The sequence below is a fragment of the Embiotoca jacksoni genome, unplaced genomic scaffold, assembly GCF_022577435.1.
Source record: "Embiotoca jacksoni isolate LCO1_2020_lvr unplaced genomic scaffold, fEmbJac1.0.p SCAF_13, whole genome shotgun sequence".
NCBI lineage: Eukaryota > Metazoa > Chordata > Actinopteri > Embiotocidae > Embiotoca > Embiotoca jacksoni.
Window position 1 is genome coordinate 16,553,444 of NW_027185263.1, and position 11,912 is coordinate 16,565,355.

At 43.7% G+C, this 11,912-nt stretch overlaps 2 protein-coding genes across 2 annotated transcripts; one reads left to right on the top strand and one right to left on the bottom strand.

Annotated features, from left to right (window-relative positions):
* Window positions 1–769: 769 nt before the first annotated feature.
* ubb (ubiquitin B) lies at window positions 770–7,687 on the bottom strand. Its single transcript, XM_069146952.1, is given in 3 exon segments — window positions 770–1,529; window positions 5,084–6,944; window positions 7,581–7,687. Coding segments are annotated over 2 exon segments (2,541 nt in total). The 5' UTR covers window positions 6,928–6,944; window positions 7,581–7,687; the 3' UTR covers window positions 770–832.
* A 290-nt stretch (window positions 7,688–7,977) lies between these two features.
* Window positions 7,978–11,881, top strand: cenpv (centromere protein V). Its single transcript, XM_069146967.1, has 6 exons — window positions 7,978–8,009; window positions 9,742–9,778; window positions 9,864–9,956; window positions 10,129–10,198; window positions 10,274–10,388; window positions 11,660–11,881. Exons 3-6 carry the CDS (start codon window positions 9,865–9,867, stop codon window positions 11,803–11,805), a joined length of 423 nt encoding a protein of 140 aa, XP_069003068.1. The 5' UTR covers window positions 7,978–8,009; window positions 9,742–9,778; window position 9,864; the 3' UTR covers window positions 11,806–11,881.
* The last annotated feature ends 31 nt before the right edge of the window (window positions 11,882–11,912 follow it).

Sequence of the window (11,912 nt, forward strand, 5' to 3'; positions counted from 1 at the left end):
TCTTTAAAAATGACGTGTGTCGCGTTGTAAGTCACTTCTGACGCACCTGAAAAGATGGCAAAGATCACATTTCATGTTGTTGGGTTTTTTTTATGTTCAGACTTTATAAAAATCTATCTGGATGTTACAAAAAGTGGATGCTGGCTGGAAGTCTGAACTTGGCCTCGACAACATGTCATTTATTACTGCAGCAACATGGGTTGACTGTGTCGGTCTAATCATCCAGATGAACACTAATCACTTTTCTGTGACATGTTCATCCATTATTTCTGCCTGACCTCTAGAAAAGGCTTCTCTTTGCTGGGTGAGGCTGTTGGTAGAAAGTGATGCAGTCAGTGGGGACAGAACTACTGGTAGGCCAGTGACATCTAGTGGTTTCATGTGATACTTTCAATCCCCTTCAGAGACTCGATGATTTCATGCTATAGAGCTTTTCACTCAGGATTCAGAGTTCAGGCAGCTGAAGTCAAACCTGCGACGTTCAATGGGACAATGAAGCACGAGCTTTTCTTCCTGCCAGGATGAGATCTGATACTCGTTCATAAGAACAACACCGTACATCATTACAGGTCTTGTTACATTAGTTCATGCTTCTCGTTTTGAAAGTAATCCAGGTAACTTCACTTCTTGCAACTATTCAAAATGAAAAACTTTTTGTAACTTGCAAAACACACTGAAAGATTACAGAATTGATCTGATCCCATAATAGTAGCTGTTCTTATTCTAAACGAGTCTGGGGTAGAAAAAGAAAGTGAAAAACTTCTTATAATTTAATCTCTCATCTTTTATTGAGTTATGCTGTCATGTAAAGCAAATAAAATCATGGAATCATTTATTGGCCTCCCCTGAGACGCAGGACAAGGTGGAGGGTGGACTCCTTCTGGATGTTGTAGTCGGAGAGGGTGCGGCCGTCTTCCAGCTGTTTTCCGGCAAAGATCAGCCTCTGCTGGTCAGGGGGGATGCCCTCCTTGTCCTGGATCTTGGCCTTCACGTTCTCAATGGTGTCGCTGGGCTCCACCTCAAGAGTGATGGTCTTGCCAGTGAGGGTCTTGACAAAGATCTGCATGCCTCCTCTCAAACGCAGGACAAGGTGGAGGGTGGACTCCTTCTGGATGTTGTAGTCAGAGAGGGTGCGGCCGTCTTCCAGCTGCTTGCCAGCGAAGATCAGCCTCTGCTGGTCAGGGGGGATGCCCTCCTTGTCCTGGATCTTGGCCTTCACGTTCTCAATAGTGTCACTGGGCTCCACTTCCAGGGTGATGGTCTTGCCAGTGAGGGTCTTCACGAAGATCTGCATGCCTCCCCTGAGGCGCAGGACAAGGTGGAGGGTGGACTCCTTCTGGATATTGTAGTCGGAGAGGGTGCGGCCGTCTTCCAGCTGTTTTCCGGCAAAGATCAGCCTCTGCTGGTCAGGGGGGATGCCCTCCTTGTCCTGGATCTTGGCCTTCACGTTCTCAATGGTGTCGCTGGGCTCCACCTCAAGAGTGATGGTCTTGCCAGTGAGGGTCTTCACGAAGATCTGCATGTTTGCACTGGGGAAAACAAGTCATCAACGTTAGTTATATACTTTAATGTAATAAAGTCCACAACAAAGATATATTTACACCAATTGATAAACTGCATTTTACCCATATTATACACGTCATTATTCAGGTCATTATTTAGTAACCTACAATGAACGATGAAGGGGGATAAATCCCTGTGTGACAGGAACACACTAGTAGGAGGCCGGTGGTTCGAGCACCAGCGCCATTTTAAAATAAGCTATTGTTGTTTGCCTTCAGTTTTCCTTTTCAGCTTCGTTACTCTAATGGACGATACAGACAGAAAGTGTGTTGTTATCAGTTAACGTTAGCGAATGTCTTTCCGAGCATTTTTCCACCCGACAACGGACAAGGAAACCCGGCATGTTACTCGTACTCAAACCACATTATTCGTTAAAGAATAGTTATTTCTGGTTGCCAGCTGAGCTCCAGTTCGTCAGTCATTCTTGACGAAGCTGTTAGCTGGCTGCTAAAACGTCAATTACACCTGCAACGGTTAAAATTTACTGACGTCCTAAAAGGTTTTTGACGACTGCCAATGTTTAACTAAAAATATGTGTATAAACATGATTAAAACGGAAGGTTGTACTTACAGTTTATCTGGACGTGTGGGTCGTGCTGTCAGTCGAGTCGCCTCCCGTTCACTATGTTGGCCAGCAGAGGGACGCAGCTATTTATACTGGAGACGCGTCATCGAGTCATATTCATCCGCGAATGAAAATAGACCCGAGTTCGAGTTTATAGTTAAAACGTTGAGTTTAGTTGACTTTGAAATGCGCCACCTTTCAGATCTGTTATACACGTGGAAGCACACGAGTAGTACTATAACAGGCAAATGATGGAATAGTTTGACTGTTAGTGGAGAAAAACAATAGGAAATGTAATGAAGCTGGTTAAAAACTAAATATGGACTGTAAATGGACCAGCAGTAATACAAATATCTCATTAAAACTAGATTTAGCCTATTTGTTACACGGACTGAATCGTTCCCCAGGGAAACTAAACATTTCACATTTTATGTACAAAGACAAACAATTGTATTAATTGCATGACTCATAACTGACACACCAAACATGTGATATAGTTAAGACACTCATAACACGAGAGAGACGTGTGAACGATAGTTTTTTTTTATTTTTTTTAAAGTCTCTACTGTATATAATGAAGAGTTTACATTAAGATACTGGCAGCTGTTGTGACAGCGGGCTACCCTCTCCTTCCTCCTGCTGTTTCAACCAGGAAGCCTGTAGAAATGCAACATTATACTGAAACAAGATACACAAAACCAGGGAAGGCTGTTAGACAAAACAATGCGATCTTTCTGTTTCATAGAGTATTGGTTCAACCAGTTCTGTCTGTCATTGTTAAAAACACATGTTTGAGTGAAACTGGTAAAACAGGAACTGTCCCCGATACTTGTTTTGGTCTCAGATTATACGTCTTCATGATGTAATACAGTTTCCTTTCACAATAGAGCAGCAGTATGACGAGTTTGTTCTCTTGATCTTCATACATGAAGCTGAGGGCAGATTGTGACGTCAGCAGTGTTATGAGATAAACATCTTCAGCAGGATGAACAGCTGACACCCGATTATGCAGATAATAGTGTTGAGCCAGTTTATTTTTGGATTAGGTGGTAAACACCACAGCACACTCCTTGTTGCAAATCCATAATCCACACTTCAGGAAAAGCACGAGCGGTTTGGGGTTCGCAACCCCCTGGGATTAACCCCTCCATATGGTCACAAGATAAAAGACAGGCGTTATGAGATGATTCATGGAGTAAGAAAGATGATAAAGCCTTTACTTTAAACCTTAATTCTTCTTTTTTTTTTTTTTTTTTGTGAAATGTTGGATCATTTTACCATTCAGGGCGACAAACAGTTATTTAAATGAAACCAACTGAGAGGTTTAGAGGGGAAATATCCTTTTGGGTGAAACAGATTACTCACAGAAAAATGAATCATAACAAAGATTTTATATGTAAGCGGTCACAAAAGGTTGAGAACCTCTGATCTTTGTTCTTTAACAAAATACTGCAATTTTTAAGCTTTCAGGTAAAACCTCGGTCTGTACGGTTAAAAAGTACAGGAAGTAAATCTGCTTACTTCCCTCAATTAGTTTGAGTCGCAATATTAGCTTATAAAACAGGTTGTGTTTTTTCTAAATTGTTATCATATACACACAGGTAATCACACATTATCTCTCACCTCATTCATTTAATGCACTGCTCATTAGAAAAAGAAAACAAATTCTATGTATGACTTTCCTGCCACTGGTTCTCACCGATGTCCTTCTGTTTTGTTTGGTCTTTTTATTGCCCTGAATCGACCAAGTCTCAGCATGGTCACAGACTTTGGCCTCCTTTCTACCGGCCACCAGGACATGAGACGCTCTACATGTCTCTATGGAAATATGATACCAATATGCTGTATAATTTATCCCTCCATGGAAGCAAAAATATACCATTTTCACCCCCTGCAACACACAAGCTCACAAATAACTGCAAAATAAAGCCTGTATTTATATTTCCATATGCTGAAAACGGTTCCCGTCTTACATAGACCAAACCTTTGATGTTGTTGGCACACAGTATTGTACCTGTACAGCACCTTCGCCCACTCTTGTACCAGATATCCAGCTCACGTGTAACTTATCTTTACTCAATGTAAGTCAACTTTTCTTTTATTAACAGTAGATGGCGCCACATGTTCATGTATAAAAATCCTTCAGCCCAAGTGTTCTGCAAACAGCTGATCACTTCTACAAACCCATTCACTGTTTTCCCAAGTCTTCAGTAGACCTACAGCTGAGCAGGCCAGCACACCATCGCTGGGATGACTCAGCGTTTTGACCCAAACGAATGAGTCCCTGACCTAATGGTATACAAAAGGCTCCAATTGATCTTATTGCCGTAATGGATTCAATTCATCATTTGTTACTGATGAGGAGCCTGTCATGGCGTTTATGTGTCCATTAGTAGGTTCCACATATACAACATCCCTAGTCTGTTGTATAAGGTGAATGTTATACTAATAAACATGGAAACTTCCAAGTAGTAAGCTTTTAATTTAATTAGTTTTATTGCCTTTCTGTACATTGTGCTTCTTGCATACATCTTACTACTAAGGTCCTTTAATAGGACAAGTACAGACAGGAAAGCCCTTTAATAAAAAATATATTTTCTTAAGTTTTGAAAACTTTATAGTCACCTTGACCTACATTAAAATACAAAATGTGCCTAATTTGTCATTTGGCAGTATATTATTGCCATTATTCCATATTAACAAGTGTATAAGAACTGCTGCACAATATACTGATAATTCAGAAAAACCCATGTTGAAAAATTCTGTTTCACTGTTACAAAAAGATCTAGAGTGGATTTACAAAAACAATGGACAACAAAAAGTGAAGTTCAAACGTTTATTTAGTGATATGCAACATTTTGGTCATTAAAAGGCTAAAACCTTGTGTAACAACTTGTAAGATGGCATGTAGACCATGTCATACAGAACACTGACTCGAAGGAAATAGTGAAGAACATGGAATCATAATTTTATTGGCCTCCCCTGAGACGCAGGACAAGGTGGAGGGTGGACTCTTTCTGGATGTTGTAGTCAGAGAGGGTGCGGCCGTCTTCCAGCTGCTTGCCAGCGAAGATCAGCCTCTGCTGGTCAGGGGGGATGCCCTCCTTGTCCTGGATCTTGGCCTTCACGTTCTCAATAGTGTCACTGGGCTCCACTTCCAGGGTGATGGTCTTGCCAGTGAGGGTCTTCACGAAGATCTGCATGCCTCCCCTGAGACGCAGGACAAGGTGGAGGGTGGACTCTTTCTGGATGTTATAGTCAGAGAGGGTGCGGCCGTCTTCCAGCTGCTTGCCAGCAAAGATCAGCCTCTGCTGGTCAGGGGGGATGCCCTCCTTGTCCTGGATCTTGGCCTTCACGTTCTCAATAGTGTCACTAGGCTCAACCTCCAGGGTGATGGTCTTGCCAGTGAGGGTCTTGACAAAGATCTGCATGCCTCCTCTCAAACGCAGGACAAGGTGGAGGGTGGACTCCTTCTGGATGTTGTAGTCGGAGAGGGTGCGGCCGTCTTCCAGCTGCTTGCCAGCAAAGATCAGCCTCTGCTGGTCAGGGGGGATGCCCTCCTTGTCCTGGATCTTGGCCTTCACGTTCTCAATGGTGTCGCTGGGCTCCACCTCAAGAGTGATGGTCTTGCCAGTGAGGGTTTTGACAAAGATCTGCATGCCTCCCCTGAGACGCAGGACAAGGTGGAGGGTGGACTCTTTCTGGATGTTATAGTCAGAGAGGGTGCGGCCGTCTTCCAGCTGCTTGCCAGCGAAGATCAGCCTCTGCTGGTCAGGGGGGATGCCCTCCTTGTCCTGGATCTTGGCCTTCACGTTCTCAATAGTGTCACTAGGCTCAACCTCCAGGGTGATGGTCTTGCCAGTGAGGGTCTTCACGAAGATCTGCATGCCTCCCCTGAGACGCAGGACAAGGTGGAGGGTGGACTCCTTCTGGATGTTGTAGTCGGAGAGGGTGCGGCCGTCTTCCAGCTGCTTGCCAGCGAAGATCAGCCTCTGCTGGTCAGGGGGGATGCCCTCCTTGTCCTGGATCTTGGCCTTCACGTTCTCAATAGTGTCACTAGGCTCAACCTCCAGGGTGATGGTCTTGCCAGTGAGGGTCTTCACGAAGATCTGCATGCCTCCCCTGAGACGCAGGACAAGGTGGAGGGTGGACTCCTTCTGGATGTTGTAGTCGGAGAGGGTGCGGCCGTCTTCCAGCTGCTTGCCAGCGAAGATCAGCCTCTGCTGGTCAGGGGGGATGCCCTCCTTGTCCTGGATCTTGGCCTTCACGTTCTCAATAGTGTCACTAGGCTCAACCTCCAGGGTGATGGTCTTGCCAGTGAGGGTCTTCACGAAGATCTGCATGCCTCCTCTCAAACGCAGGACAAGGTGGAGGGTGGACTCTTTCTGGATGTTGTAGTCAGAGAGGGTGCGGCCGTCTTCCAGCTGCTTGCCAGCGAAGATCAGCCTCTGCTGGTCAGGGGGGATGCCCTCCTTGTCCTGGATCTTGGCCTTCACGTTCTCAATAGTGTCACTAGGCTCAACCTCCAGGGTGATGGTCTTGCCAGTGAGGGTCTTGACAAAGATCTGCATGCCTCCTCTCAAACGCAGGACAAGGTGGAGGGTGGACTCTTTCTGGATATTGTAGTCGGAGAGGGTGCGGCCGTCTTCCAGCTGCTTGCCAGCGAAGATCAGCCTCTGCTGGTCAGGGGGGATGCCCTCCTTGTCCTGGATCTTGGCCTTCACGTTCTCAATGGTGTCGCTGGGCTCCACCTCAAGAGTGATGGTCTTGCCAGTGAGGGTCTTGACAAAGATCTGCATGTTTGCACCTATGCAAACTGGAGGTAGATCAAATTAGAAATTTGATTAAAAGTACTACAAAAACAACCATAGCACAATTTAATATCCTAACAAACCCACGATTAAAAACGGTCTACTGATATATGAAACGTTGTGATGACATGAATAAAAACGTTACATTTAGATGAATGGTAAAACAAGAAAAAAAAAAAAAAAGAAAAAGAAAGGGGGACACAGCTTCCAATACTTTTTCAAATATTTCAATATGAAGGTCTGAACTATGAGCATATCAGCAGCCATTTCGGCCCGAGCGCCATTTTGAGATGATATTGACCTTCCTTTTGTTCGGATAATGTTCCCCGCTAGTGGACGATACTGGAAATGTTGAGTCACTGCTGTCGTTGACATTAGCAACAAAAATCGACGACGATCGGACCGACGGTGAAAGCCGGAACATAATATAGCTGAAGTACTTCATTTCGGTCGTGATTTAACGTACATTTGAGCCAGATAGCGTTATAAACGTTGGCTCCTACGATTGTAATCAACAAAAACAGAACCAAACAAGCCACTAAGAACACTCACTGTAGTTGACAACATGATAGACGATATATTGAAATAATCATAATCATAATAATAATAATACAAATAATAATAATAATAAAAGTACTTACGATTAGTAACGCAGAAAAATTGCTTTGTTTGCTTCGACGCGACGTCTTCCTTCGTCTTCCGCTGAAGTGCTTACTGCAGTGGCACAAACCAACCCTCATATATACAGCGGTTGCATACGTCATCGGTTTATATTCGTCCGCCTTTAAAAGTAGTCCCAACAGCTCCGAAGCGCACTGTTTCAACGTACAGAATCCAATTTTACTGTATTATATTATTTTATAGTATTTAATTAACTTCTAAACACTAAACTTCCGTCAAAAATGCATAGTTTGAGAGCAATGTTTTGACATATCCAGCGGCGGAATAATATCTCACTCCACTACGGCTCTAGAATTTGCTAGAACCACCACAGCAACAGGAACTTTCTCCCAGCTCCTGATTGGATGGCGCAGTTGTTTGTTTGACCTTTGATTGGTTGCTGTGTTACAGTAAGTCATGTTTAATAACTAAGTTATGCTTCTGACTGGGAGGTCATAACACAGACCTATTTGTGACCTAAATACACAAAGTTTTGTATAATTGTCGGCTACAACAGTGCAGGCTACGTCCTACACGTTAATGGACCTTCCTGTATATTGTGGTATCAGAATGTGTCAAGTCTAAATATATACGAAGCCATTTATGTGAAAGTCATGCAAGAGGGGGCATGTGTGGACAGGACTCGAGCTCCATTAAACGACCCTGTTAACAGATGGAAACGTGCTTCGTAAACGCGCCACCAGCTGTTGAGACAGCAGGGTATCTTAGGCAAAGAAAACACTGCTAAATGTCCTCTTTTGCCGTCCTAATTTTATTTTCTAGCAAGCCAATCTCGTTATCCAGACCATCTAAATAAAGAATACATTAAGAACTCATAGCCAGCCATCACCACTACAAAATAGGTCATTTAACGAGGAGTATTTGCTGATACTGAATACACGATATCACTCGTGACCATAAACTGCATGATCGTGACCTAAATACTGTAAGGTTATGGTTGAGACCTGATGTGCTTATGTACCCAGGCTTGAGTGATCTGCTGCAATGTAACTGAATAGATCTGAGTAGTATATTCACATGCCAATTTGGGTTTTTAATCAAGGTGTCACCACTTTAAACAGGGAAATAGGTATGGTAAAGTTCTTGTAAAGTAAAAGCAGTGTCTGGCACTTAAAGTTTTGTCCTAATTCTCATCGTCATGATAAACATAATCTAGGGGAGATTTTCAGGTCTTCTGTCCTGAGATGAATTTATGACAGGAGTTAAAAAACACAACCAGATTACAATGTTGAACACAATCATCAACATTTTGGTTTTTAACAGGACATAAGATTATTTCCTGCCTTATGGACATTGTAATCTTTCTACCATGAGCTGAACAGCTCTGACGGGTCAGATGTTATATGAGTTTCTGTACCTTATTTGTCAAGCCTTTGAGTTTCATTAGTTTCCTGCAGAGTGACCTATTTGATTAAGCATACTGAACATCTGCAATTTACTGGGGGTCAGTAGTCTCCAAAATGAGTTACAGGAACTATCACAGGGCTCTGATAAGAGAGGCAGATGTTTGTATAATTTAATCATTTGCAGCTTCAAGTACTGATTCGTGCCCACTTTTAGCTCCCACCATTTATGATATCTGTGACACTGAATTGAATCGGATAGGGGGGGGTCTGTATCCTACTGGGCCTCTATTTTTGGGTCACAGATATGATACAGCTCTTGGAGTTCTAATTTATGTATTTGGGTCACAGCATTCCCCTAACCCCACCCCAGCCTCCAACACCCGTGTCATATGACACCCAACACGTGACGCATCAAGCCAACGTTTTCCAACACAGAGCTGGGCGTCTGACTGATCGAGTTCAACCCCTGAGGAATGTGTTTGTGCAAGTCTGCTGTACTTTGCCCTGCCCCTTGCTTGGACTAATTATGGTGCGACTCAAAGAGTTCCTAGAAAATAACATTTTAAACAGAAAATAGGTCCAGCTGAGTACTTAGTAAGTAATTATCAAAAGAAATAAAAAAAGTGTTCATGGCTTGGGAGAGCAAATTTGACGTTGGTCTTATGATTGAAATATTCACTGACGTCATGAGTAGTTGTAAATGAGACAAAGGGCGAAGCTATCTATCTGTGATGGACTTTAATTAGGCTGACTGTATCAAGCTCCACGTCAACAGGTTTCACAACGAACACATCACACCAGTTTCACCTGAAGTAAGTCATACCATCCCAGTACACTCAGATCTGTATGTACCGTATCTATTCATGCTGATGGTTTGTTATTTCTTCTTACCAACAGAATGGACCTTGTGAAACATACCGGCGGCTGCCACTGTGGGGCTGTAAGATTTGAAGTCTGGAGTTCCCCAGACCTCCATGTCTTTCATTGCAAGTATGGATAATTAATTCAATTAGACTGTCTCATAATGTAATCATTACAAAGCAATCAAGACACCGTTAGGTTTGGGTAAAACATACATACATAACACGTCAAAGAGATTTCAAACAATGCTGCTTGTACACTTTTATTTGGTTGTAAATCAGTAATTTGTGTGTTTCTTCAGTTGCAGCGTTTGCACAAAGAAGCAAAACCATCATTTCATTGTTCCCAAAAATCACTTCACGCTCTTACAGGTAAGAAACTCTGTCTCAAACGCATCATTTGATCTAATTTATCTTTAAAATGAAAAGTTTTTCTTTTCTTCCCAGGGCTTGGATAATCTGACCACGTACACGTTTAACACTCACGTTGCTAAACACACCTTCTGTAAAACCTGTGGAGTCCAAAGTTTCTATACGCCACGATCCAACCCTGATGGATATGGTATGACCTCTGGCTGCTGACACAAGACAGTCACACCACCCTCATGTGTTGAAAACGTATTTCATCATCCTGCCGTGTTTACTCCAAAATAACTGACCTGGTCTGCTTTTTATTGCCCTACATTTACATAGATAACAGAAATGTTATATTCATGATAGAAGTCAAATGGTCTATTTTGGATATTGGCCCTGTTCAGTCGTGGTATTGATATGCATCTTGGGTGATCCAATCACAAAGGGGGCAGCTCAAAATACAGGTAAGATATTATCTACTCAGACCACAATCAGAGGTGGTCTGAGAACTGTATGGACACATTCTTGTATCCTGGGCCACATTGAAGGACCACCTACTCAACTGATGTCTTCTGTGCAACCAATAGAAATATCAAAAAAATGTGCTGCCTGATTCTACTGACTGGTGAAGATGACAGATGCCTACCTAGAGGTTGTTGAGAGAACTGCCAGCAGATAACTGAAGTGACGAAGAAAAACAAGGATTTTTCTGTTGAGCTCATGGAAACGCAGAGGCCCTGTCCAGGAGAGCTGAATGCTGGTTCGTTGAGTTGATGCTCCTAGCCCCCACCTGGAGCTGGTGGAGGGAGTGTGTGGCAAACCAGGGGGGAAAGCTGAGCAGACACAGCCCAGGAGGCAGATACCCAAGCTCAGATTGCAGGAGGGGACAGAGGGAATCTACTATCCAGTGCAGGTGCTGCAGCCACTAGGTTGGTCACACCTGCAGGCCATCAGCTAATTGGAGTGAGTGAGTATATGTTCACAGAGCTGAGCAACAGACTGAGGAGACAGACTGGGCCACCTGGCCAGCTCCAACCCAGACCTGCCCTGCAGGCTGGTCCAGAGTGAAGAAGAAAGACTGAAGATGTCAAAGGAGCTTGGCGAGGAGACAAACTGAGAGAACAATATGAAGAAGAAGACGACAAGGATCCCCTGCACCGGTGGAGAGGGGCGGCGTCAGATAGGAGGTAGTACAGCGGACTCATCGCTCTCCTCTGCTCTAACAGGACGGAGGAATCATCTCTCACATGGTGTAGACCAAAGGCAACGACCCCGACTGGGAGGAATCTTTAGTTAAATTTGGCCTCATCCCGCTTTACCCTGACCTGCTTATTAAAGGACACTTTCGGTTACGTAGATAATGTCTCTGAATCTCCTGTTTTATCCCTGAATCTTGCCTCTGCGCCCCCTTGGGGTGCCACAAGGTGCAGGAGACAATGGGCTGTTTTGATCAAAGGACTTCTCCTGTTTTCTTCCCAGGTGTTGCCCCACACTGTCTGGATGCAGGTACCATGCTCGGTGTCACTGTGGAGGAGTTTCGTGGGGAGAAGTGGGAAGAAAGCATGCGGGCTCACACCAGCATCAGAGACATGTCCAAACCTGAGGCGGACATACAGCAAAAATAACACCGCTGTGACATAAGAATCAGCATTATGTCAGAAATATTAAACAGTAGCTTCTTTGATCCTTTAAATAATACAATGGGAAAAAAAAAAAAAAAAAAAAAAAACGG

What these genes read in the sequence shown, in the direction of transcription:
- cenpv (XM_069146967.1), top strand. Translation starts at nt 9,865, where the DNA reads ATGGACCTTGTGAAACATACCGGCGGCTGCCACTGTGGGGCTGTAAGA. An exon ending in CTCCATGTCTTTCATTGCAA is followed by an intron (nt 9,957 to 10,128) that starts GTATGGATAATT and finishes GTGTTTCTTCAG; the next exon opens with TTGCAGCGTTTGCACAAAGA. An exon ending in ATCACTTCACGCTCTTACAG is followed by an intron (nt 10,199 to 10,273) that starts GTAAGAAACTCT and finishes TTTTCTTCCCAG; the next exon opens with GGCTTGGATAATCTGACCAC.